Source organism: Salmo trutta, chromosome 38, assembly GCF_901001165.1.
Source record: "Salmo trutta chromosome 38, fSalTru1.1, whole genome shotgun sequence".
Taxonomy (NCBI): domain Eukaryota; kingdom Metazoa; phylum Chordata; class Actinopteri; order Salmoniformes; family Salmonidae; genus Salmo; species Salmo trutta.
In genome coordinates, this window is record NC_042994.1 from 11654125 (window position 1) to 11666826 (window position 12702).

A 12702-nucleotide genomic window follows, 5' to 3' on the forward strand; every position below is an offset into this window, starting at 1 on the left:
GGGCCCCAAACAAAAGTGACATTATTAAGCACGTGGAGTAATGAGTAGGATTCTGTTTTCACATGCAAAAGTTTGCTTTCGCTAAAAACGTTTTATCAGCCTTACCAATGAAAACTCTCTGAAAATCCAAACATATTGTAAGGAAAGAGATGTATGCACCATGATGTAGACAACATGACCGATCGCAGCAGATTACTGTTCGATTTGAGAATGTGGTCCTCCCTCGCCGCTTTTTCCCGTTCACGACCGGTGTCCCGTGGCAAAGCATAATCGAATACGCCCATTGGTGTATCTGCAGTGAATATGGCGGATGCGGAAGGGGAGTCGCTGGAGTCGTGGCTCAGTGAGTTACATGCTTGGAAATTAAATTATATGTACTTCTTTATTAATCGTTTTAATGTTCAACAATTTGGCCATTCACAACGACATCACCAGTGCCAGCTAGAATGTACAATTTATACAAATGTCAACAATGGCTATGTTCATTTATTTATCGTGTTTTGAGTCAATGTTTGGGGCATGAGAGGTGGCTTGCAATGAGCTAACGTTAGCTAGCTATTTTGGCAACAACAGTTCATGTTCACAATGCCCACGACCCTTTATTGACTCTTGTTAGGTAGCTAGCTAACTAAGCTTCTATTTTTTGCTAGGTGTCAAGATTTTGGGAGTTAGTTTGTTAGCTAGATAGCTTAGCAACTACTGTAACTACTGTAGTTGTTTACATATTAACCTCCAGCTGGCTACACAACTCTGTGACTAGCTAACTGCCTACCTAGCTACCTAATTTCCTGCAAGGGCTGCCTGCATTCGACTAGATCTTGCAGTGCTTGCGTCAAGACAAATGTGCAGTAATACATGACATGTTTGGCTTTTATCACATTCAGGTGTCAGCCATGAGCAGTTTTTTTATAAAGGAGCCTATGAAAACCCAGTCAGGGATAGATATTCATGTGATCCCCCTTCCCCCTTGCAGACAAGGCCACCAACCCATCCAACAGGCAGGAAGACTGGGAGTACATTATAGGATTCTGTGACCAAATCAATAAGGAATTGGAAGGGTATGGATGCTTTTTCTGTGCTCTTCATTTAACGTTACTGCAGGGCCCCTGGATCATATTTCAGAAGCTGAACTCATGTCTGCAGTGTTACGGTAGTAATCTCATTGTAATCAATAAGGTTTTCTGAAGATGTAATGGTTTTAACTTTTTATTGTTGTCAACTGCATAATCTCAAATTAGGCTCGTTTGGAACTGTTGAATCCTTGAATTGTTTGAGATTTGTTCTGATATTATATGATTTTAATTTCAGCCCACAGATTGCTGTGAGATTGTTAGCCCATAAAATACAGTCCCCACAAGAATGGGAGGCGATACAGGCTTTGATGGTGCGTAACATCCCACTCTTACATTGAGTATTTGTAATTTATCACTAGGCCTATAATTCTTGGAGCTTTAACATTGACTACTTACTTTTGCAGGTTTTAGAGGCTTGCATGAAGAACTGCGGGAAAAGGTTTCACAACGAAGTTGGGAAATTTAGGTTTCTAAATGAACTCATCAAAGTGGTGTCACCTAAAGTAAGTAGATAATATCAACTGTTTTGTATTGGTCCTTAATCCCATAGTTCTGTATGTCATTTGTGGCTTTGTTAAAATGGAATCCATCCAGCTGAACCCTGTTCCTGTTCCAGTATCTAGGTGACAGAGTGTCGGAGGTGGTGAAGAAGAGAGTGGTAGATATGCTCTTCAGCTGGACGCTCTCTTTACCCGATGAGGCTAAGATCAGTGAAGCTTATCAAATGCTGAAGAAACAAGGTAGGATTTCAACATAAAAAAATCACCCTATTTCAGGTTTTCATTGGTTTTTAGCCTGTACTGTAAAGTCGCCATGGCACTTCTAACTGTTGCCTTTTTTCAGGTATTGTCACAGTTGACCCTGAGGTTCCTCTGGATAAGACACTGATGCTGTCGCCCCCCTCCCGGCCCAAGAACCCTGTGTTTGAGAACGAGGAGAAGAGCAAGGTGAGATGCTTCCTTCTTATGATGTTTGATGGAAGATCTTTGTATACGGACGCTATGAATTTACTTTGTGAAGAACGTCTTGTGTTATCTTTAAAAAAAATATATGTTTGAATTCTGTCTTTGGGATGCAAATAGCATAGGCTAGGTCTCATCCTCTTTCTCACTGGTCCTGGCATGTTTGCTTTTCAGAGCTTCAAGTTGATCGACGATCAAAGATATTTTCTCAGGCCCTGGGATCTGTCACAGGGCTTGGCTGCTGTGACTGGACCCTACTGTGGGAAACAGACTAGAGTACTAGAGACTCTGACTTATTATTCTCTCTCTCTGTAGCGACTGGCCGAGCTTCTGAAGAGCAAAAAGCCTGAGGATCTACAGGAGGCCAACCGCCTCATCAAAAACATGGTCAAAGAGGTTAGCCTACATGCATCATCATACAGACATGCATCCAGTGATCTAGGGAGTGGTTGTGTAAACAGAGCTGCTACACAAACATCATAATGACGTTGATGACGACCATAATGACGACAAGTGATTGAATCCGACCCTCTCAGTCACTGTGTCCCAGTGGGTTTAAGGCAGGTGTGTGCTGTGTTTCAGGATGAGGTGAGGCTGCAGAGAGCGTCGAAGCGCAGCGGCACCCTGGAGGAGGTCAACAACAGTGTTAAACTGCTCAACGAGATGCTCAGCCACTTCAGCAGGGACCAATCAACAGATGGCGACAAGGAGCTTATCAAAGTTGGTCCACATCTTACTTCACTATCACTATTGTAGACTCTTCCCCCTCCAAAAAATTGAGATAGACACTTTTTATAGATTAGCTTTGTGGGAAATAAAATGAAATCGCTTCCAAGACAATGAAAGTTTGCCTGAAAAATCTGTCTTTGTTGTTAATACACTTTGGAAGCATATATGAAATGTGTTGTCATCACATAATATTATTATTGGTGTTGCTTTTTAATTTCAGGAGCTTTACGGTGACTGTGACAAGTTGAGGGGGACTGTGTTCAAGCTGGCCACAGAGACAGAGGACAATGACAGCAGCTTAGGTAACCAACACCCCCTGAGGCCTGCCATCTTATTGGCCGAAATAGTCAAATCCCTCCCATTGGCCATATTGATTGGTTGGATGAGCCTTCATTGTGACCTTTGACCTCTCGTGACCCCCAGGTGACATATTGCAGGCCAGCGATGACCTGTCCCGTGTCATCAACTCCTATAAGAGGATTGTGGAGGGACAGACTGCCAATGGAGAGATGGAGACACTTGGACCATCAACTACTACACAATGTAAGAACATGAGGGTTCACAGATTTTATTTTCTACCAGGGATTGTCCACCTTTTCCTTTCTGAGGCCCAGGTCTGGGGATTCTTTACAAAAGTATAAGCCCCCCTTCATCTGAGATCACATTGGTGTCTTATTGTATTTACCATTTTGGACTGTTTGACCCTCATCTTGTGAACTTCCCAAATCATGATAGCAGCAACAAATAAGTGAAACTCAATCAATCTCTTTCCATCCCTGGCCAGGTACCAAAGACAGCAACCAGTCTGAGATCCTGATAGACCTGGCTGGTCTGGACCTCCAGAGCCCCTCCCTACCTGAGCATCCTCCTCTAGCCCAGCACCCAGACCTCATCCCAGCCGACCTGCTGTACGGGTCTGCACCCCTCCAGGATCTTCAGGCCTGCCCTGCCACGGAGGACCCCAGCCCCAGCAAACCCTCTGCCGCACTGTCTCTACTGGACGAAGAGCTCCTCTCTCTAGGTACAGCACATCCTGTATCAGCAACTGTATGTCTTGGATCTGATAAGAAAGCATTAGTCTTCTGTGTGTCTTTGTGATTCATGTTTTTGACATTGAATTCACACAGTACTCACCTAATACCCACATATATTGCCAAAGTCTCTCCCTCTTCCGGGAAATGTGGGTTTTCTTTATAGAACAGGAGAATAAATTGACTGATATATGGACTGTTTGTTTGTTTCAGGACTTAATGACCCAGTTCCTTCAAAAGATGACTTGAATAATCTGTGGACGACATTTTTGCAGGTAAATGGCCATTTAAGTGTCCTAACCAGTCAATACTTTCAGAAGCATTTATCTGGTAGAAATATGTATCCTTTCTGGAATTATTGATCTTAGCAATATTAGCATGACACACATTGTTTAATGTGATGTTAAACCCCTTCTCTTCCAGGCTCCCAACCCAGTTTTGGACCTGTTTGGCAGCGCCCTCCCAGCTACTGTATTCTCTGCAGCTTCTACGACAGCCGCCAGTTTGGACCAGTTAGGAGCTTCTACAACAGAGCCTGTTTCTAAGACAGCCGCCCATGTCAGTTGCCCACAATCCTCAGTGGCGGCCTCCTTTCCTTACCCCAGTGCTGCTGCCCAGGCAGTCTCCGCCTCCCTGAACCACAGTCTGCAGGACCTGGCCATGTTGGATCTGGGTAGCCCCAAGAGGTGCTCATCTCCACTACCAATCATACTTTATGTTCCTGTGAAGGTTAGATGCTAGCTAGCATGTAGCACATCATGTAACTGGAGGCTTGAAAGTGGATAACTGAAGTAACATTTAAATGCCACCAACTATAATAACCAATTGGCGTTATTGCTTGATCTATTCTTTTGAGTGTATGCAGTAGGGATGGGCGGTACAGAGTACAGTTTTAATGTACATCCATCTGTCATCATCTACTATAGCATGCCTGGTGTGATCAACACCGGCGACCTGTTTGGGATGGGTGAGGCTATGGGTGCCACTGCCTCCCCGAGAATTGGGATCCCCGCCTCCAGATCCAGCCCTCTCCCTCTGGGCATCCTACCGGCTGCTGCTGCTGCAGCCCCTACCTTGTCGCCTAAGACCCAGGCTGATGACAGCCCCCTTCTTCGCTCCCTGTCCCCTATCCTGATTCTCCCGCTGGGGCAGGCCAGCCCAGCCAAGTTCCCTGAGATCTCCCTAAGTAACGTCCACGTGCCCCTGGAAGCCATCAAGCCAAGTGAGTCCCAGGAAGACCTTAGCCTGATTCAGGGGTTTCTGGGTATTGTAGTTTGGTAAACGCAGATGGTTCAGTACAGTGGCTGGAAGTGCAGATACTGAGTGTTTTCTTCCTCTCTCTGTCATTCTGTGATGTTTAAGGCAAGCTGTGTCCTGTGACGGCCTATGATAAAGACGGGGTCCGCGTTCTCCTGCACTTTGCCACCGACTGTCCGCCGGGCCGGCCTGACGTGCTGGTGATGGTGGTGTCCATGCTGAACACGGCACCTCTTCCCGTCAGGAACATAGTCCTACAGGCTGCTGTACCCAAGGTAAGGCTGACTTGGACAGTGGACACTCGCACTGTTACAACCTATTCAACTACACTGTGGTCTGTACTTACACTGTAGTACAGGGATAATCAACTAGATTCAGCCATGGGCTAATTATTTTTCTTGAGCGGATGGTCGGAGCCAGAACATAATTACAGATCATTTGTAGACTGCAAATTGACTGCAAGAAGATATAATATTTTAAAACCTTGCTTACATTTGTATATGACCACATATCTCTGTGTGGGAATACTTAGCAACAGATTCCCAACATGAATATAACTTGGAGCTGATTTCCAGGTGTTTTGACAGTGTTTTATGTCCAACAATGGAGAAAACAAAGTTTGCTCAAAACCTGGAGGGCCAATTAAAACCAACGCTGCCAGTTGAGGAACCCTGCTGTAGTTGAGGAAAATAACTCATGAGCGTCATTATTTTAGCATACTTGAATCCTCACTCTCCTGACAAGTGAGATGTTCAGTGAGGTACTGCTTCAGACAGGCAGTGAAGTTTGCTCAAACTATAATATTTGTGAGTTAATATATATATATATATATATATATATATATATATATATATATATATATATATATATATATATATAAACCAAAGCCTTGTTCATTCCTTCCCCCTTGCCAGTCGATGAAGGTGAGACTACAACCGCCCACGGGAACTGACCTGGCGCCCTTTAACCCCATCTTTCCCCCTGCCGCCATCACTCAAGTCATGCTGCTGGCCAACCCACTGATGGTGAGAGTCCTCCTAGAGTAGTTGAGAGTTATTCATCTGATATTTGTATGAGTTGAATATGTGGTTATTATAATGTAATAATATATTCCACTTAATAGATGTTATGGTATAGTGAGTGCATACCTTTTGTCTGTGTGATCCCTGCTAAGGTTCAGGATCCATAATTTCATCCTTTAGTTGTTACTTGGTCTTTATGATTCCTTACATCACCTACACGTCTCATTTGTGTGCTTTAGTTTGAAATCGAAAGGATGCTACAACGCTAAGCTGGCATGCTAACTCTGTGTGTGTGTCTCTCGCAGGAGAAGGTCCGGATGAGATACAAGCTGACGTTCACACTGGGAGAGCAGCAGTGCACAGAGACTGGGGAGGTGGACCAGTTCCCCCCAGCTGAGATATGGGGGGCTCTATAGCCCCCCTAACCCCAAAATGGTGCCAAGGACAATACAGTAACACATGGTGGGGACAGCTTGAGCTTGAGTCAGTTGACACTACAAAGACTGTATTTGGGGGAGAATCAATGTATTTGTGAATGTTTCAGATACTAGTAAGTTATTAAGCGCTATTATCATTGTGCCATTTGTTACATTGTCCTTCTGTTAGGTGTCATGTTTGTTTATTTATACTTCAAGCCCAATCTTCTCTGAATGGAATTGTTACAGAATTGCTGCACTTTAGAAATGCCGTACAGACTTACAATGTTTGGCTTTAGAGCAGTCATATACACTTGGAAATGTAACTTTCAATGGTCAATAAGAGCCAGCCTAGCATGTGATAAGAGTGGAAGTTATCACATGATATATATCGGGCAGTTACACAAGACTGTTACAATGAACTACCAGTAATTGTCCCTGTCCAATCTCCCTATTGTCACAGTTAATGGAAAAGAAGCCCTAGACTAGTAGCATACGGTATACATATCTCTTTTCCGCCTGCCCCCTTTCACTTTATTCCAATACCTCAGTAGAAAATGATGGTGCAGATAAATGACAGTACAGATAGCTAAATGCTGAACACTTGCATAATATTGTTGAGAAGAACTTTGTGAATATATTCAATTTAATGATTTGTATTTTTGGGAGCAGGGCGCTATATCTGGTCAGGTGGGGTTTTTCTATTTCTACCTATATATTTCTATTAGTGCTATTTTGACATGTTTCAGTTATGGGAGGTGGTGGCCTGCCAAGGTGTGTGACTGTGAATCCTTAAGTATTTATTTATTTTTAGGTGCTTGTCATGAAAGTATTGGTTTCTAGAGATGTTGTTAGCGAAGCAAGCTCTGTCTACTGTTTTGAGATCAGTTTACTGCTGAATTCTTCCCTGCATACTGAACTCTTCCCTGCATACTTGACTTTGAATGGCTTGGTAGCAATTTTATATTAGTTTGTAGAAACCTGGGGCTTATCCAGGAGGGTGAAATATCACAGCACTTTCAGATAGACCTGTATTGAGTAGAACGAAGTTGTTTGAATAGGGAAGTTTGTCAGCTCTATACATTACATTTCTATCTGCGATGTCTTAAACCGTGCATCCCCATTCAAACAGCCCATGGTGAAGGTGCTTTGTCTGCAGTGGTACAATAGGACATGAATCAAAATAGGGTTTATGGGTGTCCCTTGCAATGTACTAGTATGTAACAAGAGTGTCTGACTTCAGTCTGTCTGCGTTCTGAAGCCATTTTCTGTTATCAGTACCAATGTTACAATGGGAGGACTCTTCCAAACTTCAATATAAATTGTTGCTGTATTTATTGTCCATTTTATAGACTGGCAAATTAATTCATGTGCATTAATGTGTGGTTCTTTAATGAGATTGAACAGAAGTATGTACTGTAAATGTATTTTCAAACAGCTGTTTCACCGCATGAAAAATTAAAGTCTTAATTTTAAAGAATTGCCACATGCTGTATGTGGTATGTTCATATGCTTGCCATGGCTGCCCTAACCCACTTGCGCCCATACGGACTGATTAGCGGCGATGAAACACCTATAAATAATAAACTCTCTTGGAAAATGTAATTTTACTTTGTATTTTTAAGTTTAGTTTCACACCAACAAGCAACACTGGGCACACACACTGTGGGTGCTCAGAAATGTAACACCGTGCACACACACTGAGTGCTCAGAATTGTATAGTCTGGAAAAAGCGCAGCACAGACAGCTCTCCAAACTGGCGCATATGGAAGTGGCGCTCCTGCCGAAAGCGCACAGTCGCTGAAGTGTAGCAGCCATGGCAGACGAAAAACCCAAGGTGAGAAATGAAACGTATTTTATTCGCAATATTTACAGTGAAGATGTATTCTCGCTATGTTGGTCTGTATGATATTCTGAAAAGGTTTGAGGTTTAGAGCAGCTAATTTACTAAACCGGTTGATTTACTAGGAAATATTTCAGAATCGGTCTGGACCGCTAGGCTAACTGCTAGCGTGTAGCTAGCTAGCGAATAATATCAGTAATAATGTGCCTTTTGTGATTTATTCACGTTTTGTCAGTCAATATAAGCAGTTTAATTTTCTAATTTAATTGTAATATTTATATTGTTCATATTCATGTGTTTTCTTGTCATGATGCAACCTAGATGACTAGCTAGCTAACATCGAGGGCCCGTAACAGTATGGCAGCTAGCTAGCTACATACAGTAGTTAGCATGCTAACATGATCAATTAGCTTGATGTAAACATTGCATTGTTATGAATCGGAGTATTCCGTGCAGACCATTGCACTTCACAATAATGTCTCTATCCAATATCATCCGTGATTTGAAAGTTAGTTTTGATGTGAATGATAGTTTAGTTACTAGAGAATGTTCCAAATATCCACTCCCTTCTCTAATCGTGGAATCTGGTTTGTTTTTAGGAAGGAGTGAAGACGGAGAACAATGACCACATCAACTTGAAGGTGGCAGGACAAGACGGTTCAGTGGTGCAGTTCAAGATCAAAAGGCACACACCTCTTAGCAAACTCATGAAGGCATATTGCGAAAGACAGGTAAGGCAACATCAGCATCCATTGGCTGACAAACATGCATGTGTAGCACATGGGGATGTGTGAAACGTACTCCTCAGCCTGAAGTATCCCCACTTGCGCTTGCGAATAGCTAGCTTTTCGCGTGCCGCTGACTGGTAAGACGCTTCAGGAGGGCGGTCACGTGTCATACAAGGCAGAGGTCCCGAGTTCATGCAAGGTATTAGCCAAATCGGGAGGAAGTTGTACTCACTAAGCAAACAACATGACATCCTGTACACATGCACACAGACTGAGGGCTTTATTACAATGCACAAGTTCCCTTGATTGAAGTATTGTGTATTTTACACTATTTGAAGTTAATATTTAAGTGTCTTGTGATGCCTTTCCACAGGGCCTGACGATTAGGCAAATCCGGTTCCGGTTTGATGGTCAACCAATCAACGAGACAGACACACCAGCACAAGTAAGTTGGTGGATAAGGTTTGTTATTGTTCCTCATATCATATGGTTGAGTTGACTGTTCATTGGCAAACAGTTTTATCCTGTGCCGGGGGCTGCCTCAAGGACCACATAGTTCCCTGGAGCCAGAGGTTCAATCCCTGTTCCTCCACTTACTTTCTCTCCTGTAATCCTCTCATCTGGCTCCCCCTTTAACATTCTGATCTGAACCTGTCAATAAAACTTCAAAATACCCCCTAAAAATAAATATATATATATATATATTATTATTTTATCCTGCCCATTGAAGCTTGTTTACTCTGGTAGAAAAATGCTTATAAATTGCTATGATGCTATAACTGATCTTGACTATGACTTTTGTTTTTTCAGTTGGAAATGGAAGATGAAGACACAATCGATGTGTTCCAGCAGCAAACGGGAGGTTTTCTTCACTAGGGTCCTATGTTCCCCACCAACACCCCTACCTCCCCATATAATGTATTTTCTGAAACTCTGCTTTTGAATTCCAAATCGACCTCTTAACTCCTATCCCTAGGCACCCTCATGCAGATCTGAAAAGATTGGACCAATATGGTAATATCTGACTTGCTGTGTTATGGCCATATTGAATACTTCCAATCCTTTCAGGTCTACAGGAGTAGGAGTTTTGTCAATTTGGGATTCAGCATACCTAGTTCTACAAGTGTCAATACCGTTCACTCTGATATTCACAAAATGCACATAACATACTGTTGTATATTATATCACCCTTGCATTTATTCTGTACATAACTGAGTGAGGAGTCCTATTGTCAGATCCAGTTTCATGTGCTGAACTAATCCACCAATCAAAGCCTACAATTCTGGACAATGTCTTTTGGAAGGCGTGTGTAAGTTCTTTACATCTAAATCACCCGTTTTGGCCGATTGCTGGTCAGACTTTTCTGTTTTTATTTTCAGAGATGGATTCTTGATCTTAATTTTTTTTTACACTTATGTTGTAGAAGTTGTTTGCCATGCAACTTGTATTGATGTTCTCCAATAAGCCTGCATTTAAATTGACTCCTCTGTTATTGTTGAAATAAATGTCATCTTTTTTATATTTGTCTCTGTCATAGATATATACAGTGCCTTCGGAAAGTTCAGACTCCTTAACTTTTTCCACATTGTTAGGTTACAGCCTTATTTCTAAAATGTATAAAATTATTTTTTCCCCTCAATCTACACACAATAACCCATAATGACCAAGATAAAAGTTTTTGCAAATTTATAAAAAAAATAAATAAACTGATTACATTTACATAAGTATTCAGACCCTTTACTCGGTACTTTGTTGAAGAACCTTCGGCAGCAATTACAGCCTTGAGTCTTCTTGGGTATGACGCTATTTGGGGAGTTTCTCCCATTCTCTAGATCCTCCTAAGCTCTGTCAGGTTGAATGGGGAGCGTTGCTGCACAGCTATTTTCAGGTCTCTCCAGAGATGTTCAAGTCCTGGCTTTGACTGGGCCACTCAAGGATATTCAGAGACTGCTTAGGGTTTTCCTGTTGGAAGGTGAACCTTCGACCCAGTCTGCGGTCCTGAGCAGGTTCTCTCTGCACTTTGCTCCGTTCATCTTTGCCTCGGTCCTGAGTAGGTTCTCTGCACTTTGCTCCGTTCATCTTTGCCTCGATCCTGACTAGTCTCCCAGTCCCTGCCTCTGAAAAACCATCACAGCATGATGCTGCCACCACCATGCTTCACTGTAGGGATAGTACCAGGTTTCCTCCAGACATGACGCATGCATTCGTGCTAAAGAGTTCAATCTGCGTTTCATCTGACCAGATAATCATTTTTCTCATGGTCATAGTCTTCAGGTGCCTTTTGGCAAACTCCAAGCAGGCTGTCATGTGCCTTTTACTGAGGAGTGGATTCTGTCTGGCCATAAAGGCCTGATTGGTGGAGTGCTGCAGAGATGGTTGTCCTGGAACATTCTCCCATCTCCACAGAGGTACTCTAGAGCTCTATCAGAGTGACTGTTGAATTCTTGGTCACCTCCCTGACCAAGGCCCTTCTCCACCTATTGCTCAGTTTGGCTGGGCGGCCAGCTCTAGGAAGAGTCTTGGTGGTTCCAATCTTTTTCCATTTAAGAATGATGGAAGCCACAGTGTTCTTGGGGACATCCAATACTGCAGAAATATTTTGGTACCTGTCGTGGACGAATCAGAATTAGTTGGGTAACATAGATAATTAAGATGTTTTATTAGTATAATATGCTTATTTGAGGTACTTGTCATTAGAAAGTGTCCATTGGACTCTGGTGTCTTTTCAGGTGCACGTCTACCTTAGCTGGGGCTCAGACACTTGGGGCCCAGAGAGGGGAGAGGTCAGACTTGTCGTCATGGGAATGTGTCTTTACCTATTTTTTAAACCATGTGAAGGGATGGCGTGATTGATGGGGAACCAATGACTTGTCTCCACAATGTCTGTGAGCAATTCACTCCCTCCTTTTCTTAATTGTGGGGAGGATTATGGCAGTAAATGGACCCTTGTATGTCCTCTCTTAGATCTCGCACTTATCCTGTGATAATATATATGGCCTAGAGGCTCACTCCCCAGTGAGCCTGTCCAGGAGTAGGGTCAAGAGGGGGTTTGCTTGAGATGGGAGTATCTAGAGTTGACAATTGATATATGCCATTGGATGAAATGGTGTTTTTGTTCTATACCGTACCAGGGAGGGACGGTTCTAAGGAGACCAGATACTGGGCTATTCAAAGAGAGTGCATTATTGGGGGTCAAGTGCTTTTGCAAAAGTATCTTAAGTATAAAAGATGTAGTTTAACTCGGACTGGTGTGTTTGTAACTCTTACATTTACATTTAAGTCATTTAGCAGACGCTCTTATCCAGAGCAACTTACAAATTGGTGCATTCACCTTATGATATCCAGTGGAACAACCACTTTACAATAGTGCATCTAAATCTTTTAAGGGTGGGGGGGGGTTAGAAGGATTACTTTATCCTATCCCAGGTATTCCTTAAAGAGGTGGGGTTTCAGGTGTCTCCGGAAGGTGGTGATTGACTCCGCTGTCCTGGCGTCGTGAGGGAGCTTGTTCCACCATTGGGGTGCCAGAGCAGCGAACAGTTTGGACTGGGCTGAGCGGGAACCGTGCTTCCTCAGAGGTAGGGGGGCCAGCAGGCCAGAGGTGGATGAACGCAGTGCCCTTGTTTGGGTGTAGGGCCTGA

General features: G+C 43.1%; 2 protein-coding genes across 2 annotated transcripts; both read left to right on the top strand.

The window, feature by feature from the left end:
- The first annotated feature begins 239 nt into the window (after window positions 1-239).
- On the top strand, window positions 240-8095 carry LOC115177595 (ADP-ribosylation factor-binding protein GGA3). The gene is made up of 17 exons (XM_029738477.1): window positions 240-343; window positions 974-1058; window positions 1309-1384; window positions 1478-1576; window positions 1690-1813; window positions 1917-2020; window positions 2351-2431; window positions 2618-2755; window positions 2985-3066; window positions 3188-3307; window positions 3549-3785; window positions 4009-4070; window positions 4219-4481; window positions 4722-5017; window positions 5158-5327; window positions 5967-6077; window positions 6380-8095. Exons 1-17 carry the CDS (start codon window positions 304-306, stop codon window positions 6488-6490), a joined length of 2199 nt encoding a protein of 732 aa, XP_029594337.1. The 5' UTR covers window positions 240-303; the 3' UTR covers window positions 6491-8095.
- A 103-nt stretch (window positions 8096-8198) lies between these two features.
- LOC115177596 (small ubiquitin-related modifier 2) lies at window positions 8199-10580 on the top strand. The gene is made up of 4 exons (XM_029738478.1): window positions 8199-8327; window positions 8933-9064; window positions 9435-9506; window positions 9872-10580. The coding sequence occupies exons 1-4, from the start codon at window positions 8307-8309 to the stop codon at window positions 9935-9937; spliced, it is 291 nt and encodes a 96-aa protein (XP_029594338.1). The 5' UTR covers window positions 8199-8306; the 3' UTR covers window positions 9938-10580.
- The last annotated feature ends 2122 nt before the right edge of the window (window positions 10581-12702 follow it).

Coding starts and splice junctions, on each gene's coding strand:
- LOC115177595 (XM_029738477.1), top strand. CDS start 304: ATGGCGGATGCGGAAGGGGAGTCGCTGGAGTCGTGGCTCA. Junction 3,067..3,187: donor GGACAATGACAGCAGCTTAG/GTAACCAACACC, acceptor CGTGACCCCCAG/GTGACATATTGCAGGCCAGC. Junction 4,482..4,721: donor GATCTGGGTAGCCCCAAGAG/GTGCTCATCTCC, acceptor CATCTACTATAG/CATGCCTGGTGTGATCAACA.
- LOC115177596 (XM_029738478.1), top strand. CDS start 8,307: ATGGCAGACGAAAAACCCAAG. Junction 8,328..8,932: donor TGGCAGACGAAAAACCCAAG/GTGAGAAATGAA, acceptor GTTTGTTTTTAG/GAAGGAGTGAAGACGGAGAA. Junction 9,065..9,434: donor AGGCATATTGCGAAAGACAG/GTAAGGCAACAT, acceptor GCCTTTCCACAG/GGCCTGACGATTAGGCAAAT.